Source organism: Embiotoca jacksoni, unplaced genomic scaffold (genome assembly GCF_022577435.1).
Source record: "Embiotoca jacksoni isolate LCO1_2020_lvr unplaced genomic scaffold, fEmbJac1.0.p SCAF_2, whole genome shotgun sequence".
Lineage (NCBI taxonomy): Eukaryota > Metazoa > Chordata > Actinopteri > Embiotocidae > Embiotoca > Embiotoca jacksoni.
This window is the reverse complement of record NW_027185340.1, coordinates 23,324,867-23,348,864: the sequence shown is the minus strand read 5'-3', so window position 1 is coordinate 23,348,864 and position 23,998 is coordinate 23,324,867. Positions and strand designations below refer to the sequence as shown.

At 42.0% G+C, this 23,998-nt stretch overlaps 1 protein-coding gene across 1 annotated transcript in view; it reads left to right on the top strand.

Moving 5' to 3' along the window:
- The window catches only part of kdm6a (lysine (K)-specific demethylase 6A), a 49,292-nt gene that overhangs the window by 3,043 nt on the left and 22,251 nt on the right, over positions 1 to 23,998 (top strand). The window contains 5 exon segments of the mRNA XM_069155105.1: positions 66 to 174; positions 447 to 496; positions 7,376 to 7,434; positions 20,050 to 20,170; positions 23,687 to 23,741. Coding sequence (XP_069011206.1) covers positions 66 to 174; positions 447 to 496; positions 7,376 to 7,434; positions 20,050 to 20,170; positions 23,687 to 23,741 — 394 coding nt within the window.

Here is a 23,998-nt window from a genome sequence, read left to right as displayed (position 1 = left end):
GAGATTTGACTCAAAATTCTTCTCTGCACCCTCTAACTCCTCACATCTGTTGATCTTTTGTTCAGGCTATTAGCTGCTATGATGCCCTCATCCTGAAAGCAGAAGGGAAAGTGGACTCTGACATTTTCTGCCAGCTCGGCCACTTCAACCTCCTGCTGGAGGACTACCCAAAAGGTGAGACGAGGAAACAGTCCTGCCTGTTATTTGTTTCTACATCTCCTCTCAAATCTTTTTCTCTGCTCCTCTTGTGACTTTACGCTGCTAGAAAATGCAAAGTATTATTCTGATTCGACATGTTGAGCTCGTCTTGAAGGTTTTCATGTCAGGAAGTGTTTAGGTGGAGCTGAATTGAATATAATGAGTTTTTAACATTGTGATTAACTGTCCTCTTGTGTCTCCCCCTCTTTCTCTTTCATGCTATTTTATTCAAATCACCATCTCCTCAGCATTATCTGCATACCAGAGGTACTTCAGTTTACAGTCGGACTACTGGAAGGTGAGTTTGCACAAAACGACACAAATGAAACGTACGCATTAGGAAAGCTTTTTTTGTAGTTCTTTTATAGGCTGAATTTGCTGGGACTTGCTGATGAAATGGTGTGGCTGCACAACACCTCACAGTTTGCATAAAAGTTGCACTTGATCAAATGGCTGAAGTTGATGGCACCCGCTTGTATGTACGCTCTGTGCCCAGGTGACAGGAATGGTTACTGTGCATGAATACACAGCTTCCATTCTACCATTTTCATCCTCTTTGGTCCTAGTTTATTCATCATCGACATTATTTTTCTCGAAAAACGATTCCTGGATTACTCAGACACCTTGGACATAATTTACAAGTTTATGATGACCTTGTGTGTATCCTCTGCAGAGGGATTTTTCGCTCTACTGCTTTTGTTCTTCTGCACTAATGCTCTCAGCCAAAGAACTAGCAAGAAAAACTGATCCGAAGCAACGGTGCCTGAGAGACACTACCATCACAGAGAGCAGTGGAACATCACGGATTCTCAAATGCAATAGAGGCGGATGGTCAAGTCGGCGAATCACAGCCCTAACAGGTTACACAGGGAGCATATACAGAATCGTATTTCATTGGCTCAACAGCCTACTGTTCCTGATGCAGATGAAGTTGAATAGTGCTCGCACAGAGCAGCCGACTGTATATTGACTTCAGGAACTGACCACTTATGTTTGTATAATTTATTTGGCAGTCAGTTATAGATCTGTCAGGTTGTGCTTTGTCAAATGAGAATACAGCAGGGTTTTACAAGCATTTACATGTTTACAGTGTTGCCAGATATAAATGAAAACCCCGCAGCTGAAGTGATTTGCATTTTGAAAATATATTCTGCCTGATTTCCTGATTTCCCTGCAGTGTTTGGAACAACCTTTAACAAGGTTTTTAAAATCTGTGGAGGAGTTTCAGTCTGGAAATACTGTGGCATGAAGATTTAAGGCACCTTTTACAGTGTTTCAGGCTGTGAACACTGATAGTCGTGAGAGAAACCTAACCTCAAAATCTAACACGGTGGTCCAGTGTGGATTTTAATTCCACAATCTGATTGTAGGCCCACCATTTCAATCCAACCAATTAGACTACAACAAGACACAGTGCTGAATATACAAAAATCTAGTGTAATATCACTGCTAAAAAAATATTGGTACCTCAAGCTCAAATCTACATTTTATGCTCCCTTTTTTTTTCTGGCTGCGCCAAGCTTCACAGCCTCATTGTCTTCTGAGGTTTTTTAATGGAAGTTTGTTTTGCAGGATTTTCAAAACGAGTGTTTTTGGTGTTTGATGACAGTTGATGACATTTATTTTTGAATACTTGCATATTAGTGCAACAACTCAACAGGCGTGCATTGTACAATTTGACATACCTCAAAATTGGTATTGTATAGTCTGACAAATTTGCAAGACCCGTCTTGCAGTATGACATGCCATGAAATAGTAAAACTGTTGCTGTCACATTGTCTGTATGCGCCCTAGGTCGGCATTTCGACACACTCTTCACATCTCCAGCGTGAAATTCAAATGCAGTTCAGTTCTAACTGTTATAAATTTATGGTTCCACCCGCACAATATCAAACATGTTTGCTAATAATTACAGAATTGCATACAGCAGTTTCAAAGCAACATGATTATTCATTTGGGGTAATGTTTTTGGCATCTAGGCAAACATTACACCAGGATTTCCTCTTGTAGCTCCTTTCTGGTCTCCAGCAGCTCCTGGGGGAAATATCTGTCTCTTTAGCTGCTAAACATCCCAGTATGTTCATGTCTTGTTTCCATCTGTGTCTGTCTGCTGTGTGGTGTTCAGTATGTCGCATCCAGTGTGTTTTTAGAGCTTTTTCACAGAAACCAGCTGCTGACTGCTTCTGCAAATAGGAGAGTGCTGATAAGGAACTCAGACAGTAAACCAAGTGAACTTAAGCTCAGCTGAACATCAATTTGAAACTCAATGTAAAGCTCTATAATACAACGGGGGATGTCGGGCTCGATTGATAAATCTCTGTAGGTTTATTGCTTTAAGTAACATATTGTTACATTGTTTCCCATTGTAATTGATAAACTAGTATTAATATTATAGTCACTTTAAAGCTAGTTTTTCAGAGCCAGACTTATCTCCACTGCCATGTGCAGGAATGGTCTCACTCCACTCATATATTATTCGGCTATTTGGGAAAAGCACCCTGCCATGGTAATATTTCTTTAAATCAATCATGGTCATCTTGGGCGGTGTTAAGTCCAGGATGCCGCGACGGCACTTGCAAAAAAAAAAAAGTCAGGGAGAACTTGTATTGATTGAACATTTGCACGTAGAGAGATGAGGCCTGGCTTCAAAATGGCCCAGTCCCTGCAAAAGAAATGCCACATACAACATGTACAGCTTGTTGATTTTGTGAGATGACTTTTACTGATAAAAAAGACAAACAAAATTTAAAATTTTCAGCACATGCGTTTATTAGCTCGGAGGTTGTTGTTGTTTCCCGTAGCGACAGGGATTCACATGCAGATAGTGGGAGAGGGCCTGATTGCATGTGTCATTGAATTCATGGCGATTGGTGGAGGTGGCGGGTGGGTTGCAGTTGTATCAGCGGGAGGGCTGAGAGCCACTGGTGCTCTGGGCAGGACGGCTAGCGTGATCAGCAGCAGAGCTTCTGATTGCTTCCTCACCACTAACGTCAGATTCAGAGCAAAAAAAACCAAACAAACATATTTTGGCCAGATTTTCGGAAGTTTCACCTTGACGTTCGTTCAATACAAAATGAATGACTTTTAATTCACTTCCAGTAACGTAACGAGTGATTTCTGAGTTGTTAACTTAAACTGTGTCTCTCCTTTGCCATTTGTGTGTGGAGAGCTGTGTGTATGTAGTGGGGGCTGAGTCCCGCTCTTTATGAAACACCCAGAGAGTGAAACACAGAGCTGAGGTTAAACCAGTGCACAGAAATTAAGTAAATAACACAACGCTGTGTAACCGTATCCCATCATTACGTCAACAGGTCGAAATGTGTATAAATATTTCAATTTTCTTCACATAGTAAAAGTTGTGTTATTGTGAATGATCACGATCGCCACAAAAAATGCTTTGCTGGCTACAGGCGCTGCAGTAAAGAGTCGTCACAGTACAATTCTCTTGGCTGTATTCATAGAACCATATATTCGATCACAACTTTACAACCCTGTTTCCCAAAAAGTTGGGATACTGTGTAAAATCTAAATAAAAACAGAATGGGATCATCTGCAAATCATGTAAACCCATATTTAATTTCACATAGACCAAAGACAACATATCAAATGTTGAAACGGGGAAACTTTAGTGTTCTATTGAATATACAGTGGGTACGGAAAGTATTCAGACCCCTTTAAATTTTTTACTCTTTGTTTCATTGCAGCCATTTGCTAAAATCAAAAAAGTTCATTTTATTTCTCATTAATGTACACTCAGCACCCCATCTTGACAGAAAAAAACAAATGTAGAAATTTGTGCAAATTTATTAAAAAAGAAAAACTGAAATATCACATGGTCATAAGTATTCAGACCCTTTGCTCAGTATTGAGTAGAAGCACCCTTTTGAGCGAGTACAGCCATGAGTCTTCTTGGGAATGATGCAACAAGCTTTTCACACCTGGATTTGGGGATCCTCTGCCATTCTTCCTTGCAGATCCTCTCCAGTTCCGTCAGGTTGGATGGTGAACGTTGGTGGACGGCCATTTTCAGGTCTCTCCAGAGATGCTCAATTGGGTTTAGGTCAGGGCTCTGGCTGGGCCAGTCAAGAGTGGTCACAGAGTTGTTCCGAAGCCACTCCTTTGTTATTTTAGCTGTGTGCTTAGGGTCATTGTCTTGTTGGAAGGTGAACCTTCGGCCCAGTCTGAGGTCCAGAGCACTCTGGAAGAGGTTTTCTTCCAGGATATCTCTGTACTTGGCCGCATTCATCTTTCCTTCAATTGCAACCAGTCGTCCTGTCCCTGCAGCTGAAAAACACCCCCATAGCATGATGCTGCCACCACCATGTTTCACTGTTGGGATTGTATTGGGCAGGTGATGAGCAGTGCCTGGTTTTCTCCACACATACCGCTTAGAATTAACGCCAAAAAGTTCAATCTTGGTCTCATCAGACCAGAGAATCTTATTTCTCATAGTCTGGGAGTCCTTCATGTGTTTTTTTGGCAAACTCTATGCGGGCTTTCATATGTCTTGCACTGAGGAGAGGCTTCCGTCGGGCCACTCTGCCATAAAGCCCCGACTGGTGGAGGGCTGCAGTGATAGTTGACTTTGTGGAACTTTCTCCCATCTCCCTACTGCATCTCTGGAGCTCAGCCACAGTGATCTTTGGGTTCTTCTTTACCTCTCTCACCAAGGCTCTTCTCCCACGATTGCTCAGTTTGGCTGGACGGCCAGGTCTAGGAAGAGTTCTGGTCGTCCCAAACTTCTTCCATTTAAGGATTATGGAGGCCACTGTGCTCTTAGGAACCTTGAGTGCTGCAGAAATTATTTTGTAACCTTGGCCAGATCTGTGCCTTGCCACAATTCTGTCTCTGAGCTCCTTGGACAGTTCCTTCAACCTCATGATTCTCATTTGCTCTGACATGCACTGTGAGCTGTAAGGTCTTATATAGACAGGTGTGTGCCTTTCCTAATCAGGTCCAATCAGTTTAATTAAACACAGCTGGACTCCAATGAAGGAGTAGAACCATCTCAAGGAGGATCAGAAGAAATGGACAGCATGTGAGTTAAATATGAGTGTCACAGCAAAGGGTCTGAATACTTATGACCATGTGATATTTCAGTTTTTCTTTTTTAATAAATTTGCACAAATTTCTACATTTCTGTTTTTTTCTGTCAACATGGGGTGCTGAGTGTACATTAATGAGAAATAAAATGAACTTTTTTGATTTTAGCACATGGCTGCAATGAAACAAAGAGTGAAAAATTTAAAGGGGTCTGAATACTTTCCGTACCCACTGTATATGCTCATTTTGAATTTGCCAGTTTGACTTTGTTTTGCTGAAATAATCAAGGAGACGTCTGGATGGCGGCATATGCTGCACCAAAACCTGTATTTATCGTTCAGCATTCATGGCTCCTTCCTAGATGTGCAAGCTACCCATGCCGTGTGCACTGATAACCGGCTGTATGGTCCCTCTCCTCTTTAGCCCGGAGGATGCAGTGTTCATTATTTCAAGAGATAATTAAAAAAAAATTGATTCATCAGACCACAGGACAGTTTTCCATCTTGCCTCAGTCCATCTTAAATGAGATAAGTGTCTGGGGTGCTCGTGTTAAACCCAATCATGTTACTGATCTTTTGCCAGTTAACCTAATTAGGTGTTTTGTTTTTTTGTTTTGTTTTTTGCATTAAACAACTTTTCAACAATCTGTCCTTTCTGTATATGATCCTCCTTTACTAGAAGTGTATCTTAACTTCTGGAGCCTCACATCACATTCATTGTTACTATAGATGGGGGATTGCAGAGAATATTGTGAAGGAAGGCAAAACTTCATACGAGGTAATACAAAGAAATTAAAAAACGTCGGTATGCATCTATCACTCCACTATTAAGTCATCCACAATGATGCTCTTCTCTATCATGCAATATATGACTTTATGTTGGGAATAGGTACGTCATAATGTTTCAGTTTGATTTATGGAAATATATGCTTCAGTGTAGACAGCCTTCAGTCCCTGCTCATGGCCTGGAGTTAAATTGTCCAACCATCTGCGATATGATGGCGTCCAGCCGACTCCCTCCATGTGGATGAACAGGTCCGTTTGGTTTGATGTTTCTCTGTTTGGAATGCCCATTAAACCGAGGTGATGAGAGTTCGATTGTGATCAGACGTGACAGCTCTGGGCTCCTCGGGATTACACATCTCCACAGTGAGGTGATGGTGTGAGGTCCTGCCCTCTGCCTGATGATGGTGTGAGGTCCTGCCCTCTGCCTGATGATGGTGTGAGGTCCTGCCCTCTGCCTGATGATGGTGTGAGGTCCTGCCCTCTCCCTGATGATGGTGTGAGGTCCTGCCCTCTGCCTGATGATGGTGTGAGGTCCTGCCCTCTCCCTGATGATGGTGTGAGGTCCTGCCCTCTGCCTGATGATGGTGTGAGGTCCTGCCCTCTGCCTGATGATGGTGTGAGGTCCTGCCCTCTCCCTGATGATGGTGTGAGGTCCTGCCCTCTGCCTGATGATGGTGTGAGGTCCTGCCCTCTCCCTGATGATGGTGTGAGGTCCTGCCCTCTGCCTGATGATGGTGTGAGGTCCTGCCCTCTGCCTGATGATGGTGTGAGGTCCTGCCCTCTGCCTGATGATGGTGTGAGGTCCTGCCCTCTGCCTGATGATGGTGTGAGGCGCACTTGGTCGCAGCACCGATGTAAATAGTCTGAATTTGGAGGTCAAAGCGGGACTTTTATTGGCAAGAACCGGACTGATGTTGTTGACCAAGTACAGTCAAATGGAAAGGCATTACAGAAAAGATACGTCAACATTATTTTAATGATGGAAATGCATGATCATTATCAGTGAGTCAGTGCGACTCATTGGCAGACTCTTGCTACAGCTGCAGAGGTGATTTCAGTTTAATGCAAAATACTGTTATCTGTACTGTAAAATGTGAAGACTGTAATTCCCTAATTGGAGGATATAGCAGGGTCTGTCATTTGAATGGCTTCTTTGACTTGGAAATTATTCCTTGCCTGAATGTATGTAAATAATTATGTTTAACTGGCAATGAGAGATATAATTTTTAGTTGATACCATCGAGGATGCTAGTTTTTAGCTTCTTGCCACGTTGTGTACAGTAAACATGTTGTGAGGACAAAAATCTGTTGCTGTCTGTAACAGTTATCGAATGTCTGTTTTTTCCCAGAATGCTGCCTTTTTGTATGGCCTTGGCATGGTTTACTTCCATTTCAACGCATTTCAGTGGTAAGTGCTGCTTTTTTTTTTTTCATATTTTTTATTGCATGCATAGCCTCCGTCAGTTTTATGATGATCATGTTTTTTTCTTGGAAACAAATGACGTTTAAACAAAGGTTTATTCCTTCTATAAGAAATGCTCTGACGTGTTGGTAAATACGCGTTTGCTGTCGTACCTCATTGGATGAGAACATTGATATCATTATTTATATGTTCAGTGCAGCGTTAGCTTAGCACCTAGCTTAGAAGAAACAGCATGCTTCCCTAAACACACCTTGTGGTAACTCTAAAACTGTAATAACCCACGTTAGATGTGTTAATATAACACATGGACATGCTGTATAATCGTTAAGACACTGTGTTTTAGCTCTCTACTTTCCATTTGGATCTCACAGTGAAGATGCCACGTTGTGTGCTTTCATAACTCATCAATTTATATATTCAATATCAATTTAATCAGAGATGATGAAATCCGGTCGGCACATGCGGGAACTTTGCCTTACAGCAGGTCCCCGCCATCTTTTGGGGGAAAACAAGTGACACTCTCCATAGACTTTAATGTAGAAGAGCGGTAAAAACCAAACCATTAGAATACCACCAGAGGTAAATTAGTTTATAAAAGTAAATAAATGCCCGCTCTGCGTGCCATAGAACAGGCTAGATATATCGAAAAAGTTGAATTTGATCCCTCTTCAGTGATGTCCCTACAGTCTCAGGTGCTATAACCCCACTCACTCAGTGGTCACAGGTGTCCTACGCAGACCCCTTTTTTTTTTTTACCTTACCGAGTCTCCAGATGAGCAAATTACCAACAAAATATTTGACTTTTCATTCATGCTCTACAAATAGTATTCTCGCAAACGTTAGCACCGTTCTGACAACTGACCGTCCCGTTCAATTCAATTTATTTATTTATTTAGCGCCAAATCACAACACAGGTTATTTCATGGCACTGAACACAACAAAGTCCTTACAGCAGAACTTATTTAGGATATTTTACAGGAAAGAATTGGAGACAAGCTTTTTTTTTTTACATTATTGTTAGTACAACTAACTACAAAGCTACTCTTCGCTGTGTTATTATTTAAGTTGGTTGGTTTAAAGAAGGTGTTTGGAGAAAAGTCTCTCCTACCTCCGGTTCACCGTTGCCGTCAACGCTGTACGCCGGATCGTTGTCCCCCAGAAAGGGGCGTGATGATGAGAGCTGACTCGGTCTGATCTATGCACTTTGAATGATAAGTCCCGTCATTTGCATAATGTTGCAGAAATTCATAGAGAAATGTAAAAAGATCAGCAGTAAATAAGTTTGGGAGAAATAGAAAAGGAGAAACAATTCATGTATGAATAAATGTATGTAAAAACGGATAAATGGGTCAAATGGAAAAATAAATAGGAATGTAAATAAACAGGGTATTTTGCGGAAAATTGGGGGAATAAGAAAAAAATTGCAAGTTCTGAAAGATTTTTTTTTTTTAATCACTACCTGATAAAGGAATAAATACATAATCACTTCCTTTGGTAATAATCACACTGCATATCAGAAATATTTTAGTTACATTTTTTATTTATTGAACTTGGAGAACCATGGGGCTAAAAGTTACAAAAATAAATCATAAAAGTGACGCAGCATTACAGAACAAACAGTCTGTGACTGTAATATAAAATACAACGACCACATCAGCCGTCAAAATAAGAGCTTTAACTGCTTTTTAATGAATAATTCAAGGGAGGCCTACTGTATTAACAAAAACAAAGTGTAGTCTCTTACAACTTGACGTGTGTATACATTTCCCGTAGCATTCAGTAATATGTAATCCCTTCCATTGATAATACGCATTTCATTAGAACATTTTATTGTGAAGGCCACATTTTCCGCAAACCCCACCACCACCGGTTTTTCCGCTTGTTCCGGTTTCCTTTGGTGTGCAGGTGTTTGTTGTGGTGATGAGAGGAGTTATTAGTTTTAATAAAGCGAGTTTTGTCTGAAAATATTGACTTTATAGCCTAATACTTTCAGCACATATTCTGTTGACGACATTTTTTGCGGAGGAATCGCAGGAAAGCGCCCGCAAATATTGCAGAGTTTGCTTGAATTTGCGTTGATTATTGCGATCGCGATTTCCTGGAGGGACTGATTTACTACGAAGGTAAATAAACACAGGAGCAATTTATAACAAATATACATTTGTCCTATTTTATCAATTCACTACTGCCTAAATGTATTTTTTGGGGGCATTTAAATAGAATGCTTATTTATTGAGTCATTTATTTGTTTTGTTATTTATTTTTTATTTTGGCTGTTTTGGTCGTCCGTAGTAACATATGGGGACGAAGTAAACAAGTTTGATATTGAATAAGTTCAGTCCTGTTCATGGTCTATAAGTCCCATTTCAGTTCCTCACATAAATTAAAATGTGTGTAGATTAATTTAATCAGTTGAGTCCACATTGTCTGCTGTCTAAAGGCATACTTGAAAATATTTTGGATAGGAACTAACTCGCACATACTGAATTACAAATGTGTAGCAATAAACACCACAAAAGAAACAAAAACAGGAAATTAGTATGGAGAACCAGCACCTGAATACACATTTGAAATGTAAACTAAAGTGAGATTTGTGTTAGGGCTCGGCGATGTATCGAGTTTTGACGGTACATTGTTGTTTTTTTCTTCGGACATATGGAAGGAGACAGTCGTGTTTATGTCGTGTTTTTCTGTTGGTGTTACGTGCTACCTGTACTTCTGTCTGGTAAGACGTCACTTAGACCAGCAGAAATTCTACCATTTAGTTGCTTTACTCCCAAAAGTTGCGAAGAAAGAACTGAGGCATGATGGGAAATGCTAAAACATTTTGGCAGAGAGGAGGCGCCAAAACCGTCTCCTCACAGCTGGAGCAGTTAACAAGGTTTTTTTATTTGTATTTTTTGATGCAGACTTGGGCACTGAGACTCTCCTTCATCACAGCAAACAAACTACATGAGTTACATGTAGCATCATTACTAAAGCAGGCACAGGAATAACTAAACATAAGACACACCGAGCAGGAGTGAGCAGGACAGGGAGAGAAGCCAACGCTAACTGCTGAGCTAAAGCAGCTAACAGATGTAAACAGCTTGAGCGAGCTGTGAGGTCAGCGAGAAAGTCGCTAAACGACGCCAGCTGTGAGCGCGTGAGCAGAAGTAGCGTACGTTTAAATTTACAGCAGGTAATAAACTGCTGTGATGAAGAATAGAGCAAAATGAACTGGGTTGAGAGAGCAACAAGCTGTTCCCGTAAACTGGAAATGAGACGATACACCTCCTGCCACACGTTGAAAACAACTGACGGAGCATCTCAGAGAAACAGCTGTTTCTTTTTATATAGGCTATTTACTTCATATCATTTTTTCATTTTTCATGTTTTGCAGCGGCATATATTCAATCAGTAAAGGAAACCCTGCCTTTGTATTTTATTTTTAAAAATAAAGGTTTGTGACATTTCACATGTCGCTTTGACATACAAATAAATATTCAGCCCACTTCTTAGAAAATATAGAGATATATATTGTATATCTATACTCAGCCAAAATATATCGGGATATGACTTTTGGTCCATATCGCCCAGCCCTAATTTCTAACTACAAGGCTGCCTTTATGTACTATGTTTTTTTTTTATGACATACTCCTAGTTATTTTGTACTTGACATAATGACAACAAGCACTAGAGGTGTAATGTCTCAGGAGTATTGCTCTCACTAACATCTGGAATAATGTGACTTATTTTCTCGTAATGTGTTTTTTGTTCACAGTAAAATGTTCCATCTGTCACAGTAGAACAAGCAGAGGTGTAATTAATATAATCAATGATAGCTGCATTCCTGTTAAGTGTCCCAGTAAGTCATGATGGTGAGCCAGCATGCCGCTCCAGCCTCTCTCAGGTCCTTGGATTTGGAACACCTCACTCGACTGAGCCTTTTGTTAATGTTGTCATGTCCACCAACTATGGCGAGTAGCAATATAAAGCCATAAAAATCACATACACTCATAAATATATTATGGACACTTCTGCATTGTCAAACTGCTCTTTACCGATACCTCTGATAGCACCACTGACTTTACACACGTGTGTCAACTGCAGGACTCGATCAAAGATTTACTGCTGGACTGGAATCCTTTATGGATCTATGGACGGTGTAATAAATGAGCATATGCAGTAAACACAGTTTATTTATTTCTTAACGTCTTTAATGCTGAGATTTCTCTCGTTGGGTATCTTGTCACGATAGATATTCTGCGTTTCCTTCTGCTTGAGCTTGAGTTCCACCACGAAGTGAATGTGCTGCTGTGTAAAGAAGCTTTGAAATCCACTGCATGAGATCGAGGGAGATGAGTTTTGTGTGATTTGTATTCATCATGCTTTATGGGTGCAGACCCGATGGTAACCACCACACTTACTGAATATCGTCCTCAGATGAACCTTACGGCCAAAGTTGTCAGAATAGAAAACATGTCTCTTCAATATGTCAAGTGTAGCAGCTGGCTTAGCATTGTGTGTGTTTGCGTGCTACCTGTGAGCTCATTGTTTTTATTGCTTTTATAAGCTACCACAACACAACAGTACTTGGATCTGTTTTTGTCATTTAAGGCAAGTAGTTTAAGCTTTAAAACCATGCTGTCCATTTTAACATCCTCCTCACTGGATGACCTAGATTGTGCCTTTTAGGCTGTAAGGAAACCTCCCTGTTGATGTGTTCCTCGCATTAAATCCCCACCATTGGCCATTATTGTGTCATTTGACCAACTGTTTGTAAGGATGATCCAAAAAAAAGGAAATAATCCAATAACATCCAGTATTTCTATTGTTGGGATGTTGTCCAGGCCACATCAACCTCCTGAGCTGGGGCCAGCAGGGAGGGCTGTTACGATCAGGAACTTTTAGTTGACGATTACTGTCATTCAAATAATTGTGATTCATGATTTAATTGTGTTTTTCTGTTCATATTATGCCCCTTTTATAGTATTAATGTACTTTAAGAACAAAAGAGCCATGAATTAGCATTAAACATTGAAATGGATAGCCTAAGTAAAAAAAATAAAAATCAGTTTGTCCTTCAGCCTTTGTAAACAAAAAATGCACAGGGAAGATATGATATTAATAACCACATTAATATCAAACATCTATTACTGAAATATACAAAGAAATGACAGGTACCAATGATCTGAGTACACAATGTGCTGTGGTGGCACTCATCCTCCTCTCTTGTGCCATTAAACCTCAGTAAGAGAAGGAGGCGCAGGGAGATGACATCATGAAAAAAACCGCCAGGCGAAGACCTCAAATGGTGTAGAAATATAACATAGCTGTCAGTTTCATCCAGATGTCCAGATGAATGGAAATGTTTCCAACGCTTATGCAATATGATTGCTGTCAGCTCAAACAATTGTGACCAGGCGATTATGTAATGAATGTGACAGGCAGGCCTCGGTGGGCCTGCTACCCACTGTGGCTCGGTTTCTCACAGGGATTGTACTGCTGAATGTGTGCTGTTAAACTGACAACGTTAGTTATTGATACAACACTTAGCTTTCATTTGTTGGTTAAGCTGTTCGCTCCTACAATGGCAGGTGTAGCAAGCTTTCAGGTCTTTAAACTGCTTCTAGTCTGAGCTACTTTATCTCAACGCCCCTCTACCTCATCCAGTATTGTGGTCCGGACATTTTTCTCTGTTTCCATCTGTCACGGCGTGTTCACATATCAAACACATAATAAGTCTGTAGTTCTGGTGTTGTGGACGACGTGTCGTGTTGAGCGCATAAAAGGATACTATACTGTGCTCTCATTCAACCTGTCGAGGACACACTTCCATATCAGCAGAGCTGCCGGGGAAGGTGCTCGCCGGCCGTCAGGAGTAACTGGGTGTTCAATGTCACGCTCAAGGACACTTTGGCACGTGGCCGTTCTGGGGATTTGAACCGTTAACCTCGCGATAAGTGGGCAACCCGCTCTACCACCTGAACCCCAGCTCATACTGCAATCTTGTTTTCTTACAAATCTTACAAGACACGGAAGCATCATTTGAAAAAAAAAATGTTTTTACCTGACGGTACTTTTTAAAACGGTTTTAATACCACGATGATGCCCGAGCTTGTCTGATTGACATTTTGCCGTTGTGTCAGCATTAGAAGTGATCTTAGTCCCTTTCATTTCTTTTAAAGTTCCTTTGTGTGGTGGAGTTGAATTGTAAACGAGTCTGTGCATCAGTTTCTGAGGTCGCAGGGCCGCAAAGTCAGCTCTCATTCACGACGAACAGCACCGTGGCTGTGCCAGCTTTTTGAATCGGTGTGTGTGAGCGGGCCACGTGGTGGTGGGGGAAGGGAGGATGTCATGTCGGGCCCTCCAGGACGGATTACGTCAATTTGAGCTCAAGGCCCAAAGGAATGCTGAGCTGTCAAACGGTGAATGTTACTTTACAGAGAGCAGCCAGAGGGACACCGGCTCCACTACCTGCCCTGCACGTACACGATTGTGATAGTTCATTAAAACAAATATCTGTTTGCTTCATGGACAACACGAAATCCATCCCACAACCAGAAAGTACAAGGTTGTAAATGTCATCCTAATTATAATGTAGAACAAGTGTGGGGCATTATGTCATAACATCTCAAATAGTCACCCGATGGCATCCGTGTAGCGAACCAGATTATGTTATTTGTGTTTTCTTGAGAAAAGAAACACTTTTTTGCTGTCGGATGGCCTTTTTTGGCCGGAGACCATGTGTCACGGCCTATTCTGCCAGTGAGAGAGAGGGAGAGACCGAGGGAGAGACCAGATGAGTGAGGGACCAGATGGGGGGGGGGGGGGGGGGGGGCAGTGAGTTCAGACCACTGTGTGTGTGTGTGTGTGTGTGTGTGTGTGTGTGTGTGTCATACACAGTCAGCAGTGGGCTCAGTGCTCGGCTATTTCACACAGGAGAAGGGCTTCATGCTGACATGCAATTGCCATTGTTGTCATAGCTACACAGTGAGTGGGTTCAATTGGAAACTCTTGTTGTTTTAGTTTTATATGCTCTTGTCTCCGTAGACTGGTTTATTTTGATATTGTTAGAGGGAGGAATAGACAGCAGCTTTTCAGCCTCTCACCTTCTGCCTGCCGTAGGCTACACAAGGACAAGATCAACTGACTCAAATGATGGCTGATAATAAATATTCTATTCACCTCATATTATTTATATTATTTAACAAGCTAGATGAGGTGAACGAATCGTATGGAGACTTGTTTTTGTTTTTTTCCAGACAGTATTAATTGTCACTCCACATTCAGCCAGAGTTAATCAGTATTAATATCTGCTGCTTGGCTCCTGTCAGATGAGTGAGCTGTCTGTTTGCACCAGGCTTTGGATTTTATGATAGGCCAACTATGGTCTTATTAAAAAGGTCATTTTGTTGTTTGAAAAGGGGCTTTGCCTTTTTCTGTTAAAAAATAAATATATAGAGTTTGCTTCTAAATTTATCCTATTGTCGATTATTTCGTCATGTCATTTAAAACATTTATTTGATTCACTAAAGGTTTACGTGTGTAAAATCACGTGCAAACTTCACACCACCCACAAAAAAATGTCCCAGCTAATCTACTAACGACGTGCAGTGAGGATTTCCTCTTTCAAATGTGCAATTTAACACACGTTGTCCATTTTGCGTGTTTACCTGCATGAATATGTAATATTCGACTGAAAGTAGAAATAGGAGAAGTGATTGTTGTTTATTTTAGTACGACTGAAAGTAACGTATTAATCAGATGTGAACATCAGGAGACGGCTGCTCTTATTGTGGTGAGAAGGAGACGCAGGAAACCAAAGAATAGATAAGAACGTGGTTTTACACCTGTGGAGGCAGAAATGAATCATTACATTGCATTACATTACATTACATTTCATTTAGCTGACGCTTTTATCCAAAGCGACTTACAATAAGTGCATTTCAACCATGAGGGTACAAAACCCAGAACAAGAATCAAGAAAATACAATTTCTTCAAGAAAGCCAAACTACAAAGTTCTATCAGTAAGTGTCATTTTAAGCTACTAAAGTTCTACTGTTCAAGGTAAAGTCTGAAGAGGTGTGTTTTTAGTTTGCGGCAGAAGCTGTATAGACTTTCTGCTGTCCTGATGTCGTTGGGGAGCTCATTCCTCCATTTAGGAGCAAACAGTCGTGATTTTGTAGAGTGTTTAGCTCAGTGAGGAGCAACAAGCCGATTGGTAGAAGCAGAGCGGAGGGAGCGGGCTGGGATGTAAGGTTGGACCATGTCCTGGAGGTAGACTGGACCTGATCTGTTCACAGCAAGTACCAATGTTTGGAAACGGATGCGAGCAGCTACTAGTAACCAGTGAAGGGAGAGGAGGAGGAGGAGGAGGAGCAGCGGAGTAGTGTGAGTGAATTTAGGATGTTAAAGACCAGTCGAGCTGCAGCATTCTGGATGAGCTGCAGAGGTCGGATGGCGCTAACAGGTAGACCTGCCAGGAGGGAGTTACAGTAGTCCAGACGTGAGATGACCAGAACCTGGACCAGAACCTGGACCAGAACCTGCGCCGCCTTCTGAGTGAGAAGAGGACGTATTCTCCTGATGTTGTGCAGCATGTATCTACAGGAACGTGTTGTTGCAGTAATGTTGGCAGTAAGAGAGAGTTGACTGTGGAGTGTCTCCGAGGTTCCTAGCAATCAGGGTCGGGATAACAGAGTTGTTGAAGGTAGTAGTCAGGTCGAGGGTGGGACAGTCTTTCCCTGGAAGGAAGAGCAGTTCGGTCTTGTCGAGGTTGATTTTCAGGTGGTGTGAGGACATCCACTGAGAGATGTCAGTCAGACAGACAGAGATTCATGCTGCTACCTGTGTTTCAGATCAGGGAAAAGAGAGGATCAGTTGGGTGTCATCAGCAAAGCTGTGGTAGGAAAAGACATGCGAGTGAAGGACAGAGCCGAGAGAGTTGGTGTACAGAGAGAAGAGGAGGGGACCCAGGACGGAGCCTTGAGGGACACCAGTAGTGAGAGGACAAGGTTCAGACACAGATCCTCTCCAAGTTACCCGGTAGGTGAGGTCGTTGAGGTAGGATGAGAACAGGGAGAGAGCAGAGCCTGAGACACCGAGGTCCTGAAGGAGGAAAGAAGGATCTGGTGGTTCACTGTGTCAAATGCAGCAGAAGGTCTAGAAGGATCAGGACAGAGGACAGAGAGAATCAGACATATTGTTTGTCCAGCGATGACATTTCTGAGTTATTGAAGGAACCAAATGATGATTGACAGCCAACAACGAGGAGGAGCCACGAAATACCAGCAATTAAAAAACTTCTTCCGACTCAGCATTTTCCCGCCTCTGTTTATCGCTGCTCGGACGTCCACCCAGTCCCGTTATTCAGGTGTGCTGTCACAGGTCCTGAATGTGTCCCGCAGAATTCACAGGTAGCTTCATCAGGTTCCCACTGAATGAAAAGTTACCTGCTCATCACAGAAAGATCTGGACCTGCTGATCGCTGTTTGTTAGAGGATCTCATCCACCGTTCCTCCTGTTTTATTTGCCGACATTTAATTCCCCCCCCCCCCACCCCCCCATAGTATTGACTTTCTTGCTGATAATCTCCTATATAGTGTTTTGTTCTTGTCATATTAATGTTTATTAATTTCAGTTTGATCAGATTTCCTTTTCCTTTTGCGGTCGCTCCCATTGCTGGAATCACTTTAACACCTGCAAACCCCTCATTTAAATACAGCGATTTACACCTGATTTCAATGACGAAAATACTCTTAATAAATCACCTGCAAAACAGGTGCAAAATAAATGTGATAACTTTTGGAAAAAAACTCGCAATTTAGTACCCTTTATTTGAGATCTTAGTAAATCAGGCCCTTAGTTGGTGAGTTAACTTCATCCAGCTCTTCACGGGTTGGGTGTTAACTACTGACAGCTGGTATTTAAGGAAAAGGATGTAAACTATTGTTGGCTCATCCTGGCATTATTATCTAAAGCTTTAAAACTGAACAGAGACCTCTGGATTTGGAGGTGTAACTAATTGTCCATTCTGGACACATTGCTGAGCTCACGCAAGAAAGTGACAAGTCAGTGATGGATCGTCTTTCATCACCTCGCGTTGTTGACAGAACTGATCTGATATGCTGGAATGATGTTGTGATGGTGAACTTATATGGACCAGGTATGAACCATGATGCCACTGACCACAATAAATATTGTCTTACAGTGCTTTATTATACACTGGTATTCTGCTGTCGGATACAAGTCCAGCTGCATTTATTCAGCCACAGTGGCGTCAGATTTTAGCACAGCAACAAGCAGCTGAGCTCCAATGAGCTCGGGGCTGGGGAGATACACTGATGATAAATATTGAAAAGACTGATCGAGTACAAGACAGAAAAAGTAATCTGTCATGCCACCTCACTAATAGCAACTGCTTTTTTTTTTCTTTGAATGCAATGTTGTTTTCAGTCTATTAAAACCCATTAACTACACCTAACAGCGACTTCAAGAAAGCACATAGAAAAGATGTTTTATTTGGCCAAAGACAAATGTGTAAAGCCCACATTGCAGCATCATTCCTTTGATCTGGGACAGTGATTGTTGGCAGTTCACTAGAAGGTAGACTGGACTGTCCACTCGTAGCGTTTCTGTAAGTCGGCTCATCAACACACAGTAGGACCCTCAGCACTGGAAAGACGTCTTAAACAACGACATTCTGCACAGCTGCTGAGTCTCAGTCATAATTGCTGAATTACACCTCAGTGTTACATTTTTCAACTCTTTCGTGTAAAAAAATAAAATAAACCTAGAACGCCTCTTATCTGTTTGGCCAATACAATCATAATACTGATGTTTTATTTGTCACAATACTGCCCTCTTGTAATTAAGATTAAACAACCGTTCATTCACCCCATGTAATCCAACTGTTAATGAACTGGTCATTTTCAGTTGTAATGCACTTTGATAGGCACTTAACAATGAATCTATGACGACGTTAGCAGATCACGAATCTGGCCGTGTTTACATCGAGCATTTACAAGTGGCCAGCTCTAATTATGTCACTTCACAGCTGGCATTAGGACAGGTCTCCACCACTTCTGATGTAACGATTTTGACAAATCTCTTTCCTGCTCTATATTTGAATAAATATGTGCATCAGGAAATAAACAGCAGGGCTCCAGACTGTCTTTTTACATTAGTGGCACTGGAGCGCATCAGGTATTAAACAAAGTGAGACCGCCTCGTTCACCGCGGCCTCATTTTAACGCTTTGTCACCTAGCCTACTTAAGACATATTTGACATCTGTAAGTTATTACTGTCATTTATTCTTCCAAATTATGTTGTCATGCAAAGTTAAAAGTGTTCTTAAAGAAATACAGGAAATCATTCCACTTCTGCAAAACTGCATTTCTTTTTACTTTTATTCCACTTTGTTGTGAATCACAAAAGGCTTTAAAACGTGTTGATGATGATGATGATGATGATGTTGTCGATGATGATCATGATTTTGATTGTAGAAGTAGATGTAGAAGCCTTCAGATCTCAGATTACTTAATTATGTCAGCGGGTTTGAGAGTGTTGAGCTCTGTGCTGCGATGGTTAAATGAAGAAGAACCTGCGGTTGTTGTTTTTTTCCCACAGTTGTGAGTCTGAAGTGTGTCAGAAATTACAGAAGATAAAAAATTACAGGAAAAAACAACAATAACTAAACTCAGGGAATGCTGTGGTGAAACCAGCGTCAGGTCGACGGTCTGTTTTTATTCACTAAACAGACGCTTCATAGAATCACGCTGGATATTCTTTTCTATTGGATATTATTTCTGATATTTATTGAGAAATGGCCACTAAGTAGGCGGTTCTTACATAACGAATGTGGCCATATGCAGCCCTGACTACCTCTGAATGTGATTGGAGAAGATCGGATCTCAATACATCTTGGATACACACCTGAACTTTGAGCTGTCCACCTGTGATTGGATACCGCAGGATGCATTTAAATGCCAGGTGTGAACCAAGTATTTGATTGCGTGCGTTTTGCATTTCACGGGCCTCATGTAAATCCTGGTTTTCCCTCGTCCAGCTTGGCAGTTACTGGTAATGTCTAATAACACAAAGAAGAATGACTAATAAGAATAGTTTTAGCATTGCAGTTACAACCAGCTTTTATTTTTTATTTTTTTTTGATAACTGGGAACAATCATTAAACACAGTTGCTGATGAAACTGCATCCTGTTGCTTTAATTTCAGTGTAATTCCTGCATCAGTTCAGCTGCAGGTCGGGAAAGAGATGCATTTCCACTCGGGATTTTAATTTGCAGACTGAATTTTTATTATTTTCTTCTGCTCTTTGGAAGTATTTACTCTTAGTTTTTTTTATATCCTGGTAGGCTGATCACAGTCTTTTATATCCACGTTATCACCATTTTACAAGTGGTGAAGTATAATTCAGATTTGAGTTCGTTGATGTTTCCCAGCTCTGGTGGATGTGCCACTAACTGAGTTGTAGTGGAATGATGCGAGGGCATGATGTTACCGCAACATCATGGATTATATTTTGGTTTTCCTGTTATTTTTATTTCTGTAAATGTGTGTTTGTATTAAACATGCCATTTTCTCTCTTTTTCAGGGCAATCAAGGCCTTCCAGGAGGTGCTTTACATCAACCCCAGTTTCTCAAAAGCTAGAGAGATTCACCTGAGACTGGGACTCATGTTTAAAGTCAACACGGACTACGAGTCAAGCTTAAAGGTAAATGTGACTGATCGGAAAATCTTGTAAAATGTTTGATAGACAATCACATTTTATCCAGCTTTTTAAAAAAAATGTATTTAGGTCAAGCAGTGTTATTGGCCGAGCAACTGGTCACAAATTTATGGAAAATGGATTTCACTTGCAACACTTTGCATCTTGTAACGGTTATATATAGCTGTATTAATATATTGACTATAAATCATGCTCAACTCCACTGATCCGTGAAGAGTTCTGTTGGGAACCTCGTGACACCAGAGCAATGCAATCCAGTCACACTTTGTAACCAATTCAAAGTGTAAAATAAACGGTCAATAAGGAGAAAGCGGTGGGTTGATGTCATTTTAGAAATGGCAGTCAGAGATGAAGCCTTGCACAGGCAGGCAACTATAGGCAAACTATCTTTGTGACGTTGTCATAGCAGCGTTTGCCAGGGAAATACTGGAAAGCTTCTGGTACCATTCAGTGATGTGGGCAGTCGTGAAACACTCTTTGCTCCATACACTTCTTAAAGAGCTTCACAAGATGATGACAGTGCAGCTAAAACAAGAAATAGGCATTTTAACTCGAGTCTCCTCGACTGATAAGAACATAAACACGTGCACTCTGTAATCCTGATGTAGAGTCACAGCAGCTGTGTAAATGCAGAAACAGACTTGACCTCAGTTGTCCTTTAGCTGAACAAAGACTGGTGGATCATCTGTCCCACCTGTCTGCAGTCTTCTGACACCTGTGAGCCACACATGTGCAGACAGTAACAAAGAGCTCTCAGACAACAATACATCCATAGGTTGTAGTCGGGGAGTCCTGGATCTCTGCTATCTGATCCCAGGCTTTGTCATGCTGCAGACATTCTGGCAGTTGACATACTCTTGATGCTTAAACACCATATTTTTACATTCAAGCTTTCAGGCTGTGTGGTAAATACGAATAATATCTGTTAATTAAGGGCATCGTCTCATGTCGTTACGGGACCATATTATCATTAATCTTATGATTACATATTAATGGCTGAATCGGCACCTCTGACACCGTTAAAACATTATAAGTAGTGTTTATTGAAAGTCCATTACAATAGACTGCATCTTACAAGTGTTCATATTTTGTCTTCTCTTTTACTATTAAATCTGAGACTGTGAAGTATCTGGTAGAGAGGCTACTTTTCTATACATCTGCATGTGTGGATGTGTTTGCTGGAACAGTATTGAGATAAGTAGGCTGCACGTGCTGCACGTCCTCACTCTGTCTTGGATGCACCCCTCCCTCTCAGTCCTGGCTCACCGCCAGCAACACAGACAACCAACTGGCAGAATCTCACACGACTGCCCCAGTTATCTACAGGAAGGGGGGGGGGGCTCTCATTCAGAGGAGCACAGATTGAATAAAGGTAGAGAGAGAGGAATGAGAGAAGGGAAATGGAAAACAGGAAATGGTTAGAAAAGACAGGTTTCTGTGGATGGTGAGTGTGGAGAGGAAGGTGGAATTTACCTTCTTCCTTTTCCTTTCAAGCCAATTGGAGGTCGAGAAGCATCAAGTGATTCAGGGATTCCTGCAGTTTCTGAGAATACATTGTAATGTAATTTAGGAGCCGGCCACTGCTCACAACTGCAACCAACTTATATCCTACAGTAAACATGGACAGACTTCTTTCCATCAATGGCTGCTAATTTTAGCCAATGTGAAGCAGAGAAAATGAGATAGCGGGAGCATGTTCGCAAACTGTATGTCAAGGTGATGAGTCGGCTGTCTCTACGTGCAGCCATGGAGAGGAGCTTTGAACTGAGAGAAGGAGGTGAGATAGTGGTGGGGGGTTATTGAGGTATTGTGTGTCATCCTCTGCACTCTCCTCTGCAGCCGTCTGCTGAATAGTAATCAGTGACACCAGGATAGAAGAGGGGGAGGGGGGGGAGGAAGAGAGGGAGAGAGAGAGAGAGAGAGAGAGAGAGAGAGAGGGAGAGAGAGAGAGACATGGGGAGGGAGGTGGAATGCCAAGCTGACAATCCTGCTGCATTATCTGCCTGCCCGTAGAGCAAGTGTAAAAGGAAAGGAAGGGGAGGATAGAGGAGGCTGAGGGAGAGATCTGCAGGAGGGAGAGATCTGCAGGAGGATGCTGTGGGCTTCTGGAGACCAGGCGATCTAGGTAAAGCCTTTATGTGTTTGGGTGCTTTCGCTGACACGAAGGCACATCTCTGTGATGAATGTGTCAGAGGGTTTGTGGCTCACAGCTCTGCTTAAAAGGGACTTCATTGGAAGCAGGATCCTGTGTGTGCGTTTGTGTTTGTGTGCACGTGTGTGACGCTCCACTGGCCTTGGGTGAAGCATGCTAGCAAAGATCCAGCTGGACGGTGCTTGATTTTTATCTGTCTGACATTGAGCGTCTGTGGAGCTGCTGCTGCTGCCGGTGTGTGTGTGTGTGTGTGTGTGTGTGTGTGTGTGTGTGTGTGTGTGTGTGTGTGTGTGTGTGTGTGTGTGTGTGTGTGTGTGTGTGTGTGTGTGTGTGTGTGTGTGTGTGTGTGTGTGTGTGTGTGTGTTGGTGTATGTGTCTGTGTGTTCATGTGTGTGTGTCTATCTTTTGCCCCAGTCTTGATTGCAGAAACTGATATCAGCTTTTAAGGTCCCACCATTTATTTTCTTCAGTGAAATCCGGTACAGTTGACTGGTGCACACCAGCAGTACAGAGTGTTCCAGTTCTGCGTTGCATGATCGCTGTGAGCAGTTCCTGCTTTCAGGAGGTTCTCATGTTCAAGAGCTGTGAGGTTTCACTGACCCAGATGCCGGAGGTGTCTCTCTGTGTGCATGAACCCGTGTGTGACTGCGTTGGGTCAAGGTGCAGCCTCGTCACTGAACTGGAACCCGTCACCTTGAAGTCTTTGGATTAAAGTGCTCCAGGTTTACTGCTCCTGCTTACTTCTATCAACTTAGGTGCACTTTTCTGACACCCTGAAGGACAACTTTAATGAACTAAAATCAGTATTAAGTAGTAATCTAAGGAAACTAGTCTTCTGGGACAGCTGTGTGAGATTGGACTAATCTGTTTAATGAGCCCGAGAGGAGATCTTGACGAGTGGTATGCCACGCCTTGGCAGCCAGGCTAAGCCTCTGCAGACATGTGGCTCACCCAGCAACACTGTCCTTATTTCAGAAGGTGAAATGGGAAGCAGTGAATAGCCCCTGGATATCAGCATCTTATTTTGAGGACTTTGTTGTCTGGTTGGACAGGAGGAAGGAGGGAAGGATTGGAGCAAGATGAGTGATCCAGAGATACGAATATCTGTGGTTCAGCCACTCCAGCTATCAGTGTCCTCTCGTGTTACGCTCACCAGGGTTCATTCATGGTTTGTTGTGAATCTGTCAGTGAAGCAGATTCGATGGAACAGCAAAAAAAGACTCTTTCTGCATTTCTTAAAGGGTTATAAACCACCCAGTGCTTTGTGTGTTAGTGTCATAAATATGCAAACCATGTGAAAGTTAATGTATTTTGTATTCCATAATAATATGCTTTTCTTTTCTCCGCAGCATTTTCAGCTGGCTTTGATCGACTCCAATCTCTGCACTTTGTCCAAAGCTGAAAGTAAGTAGCGTTGCCATAGTTATCGGAGGTCCATAGGGAAGCAGCCATACGCTGTTTATAATGTCATATCACATTTGTTGTACCACCTTGTTTGTGGTACAGAGCACATACTGAAAGGGCACAGGAATATTTCTTTGGAGCCATTTTTCCTCTCTGCTGCTGTTTCGCTGCTGACTCTGCCCAAGACTGGGGTTGCCTAGGAGACAGCACAAGGAGAGAGCTGGAAGTGCTTGCAAGCACATTGCACACACACACAC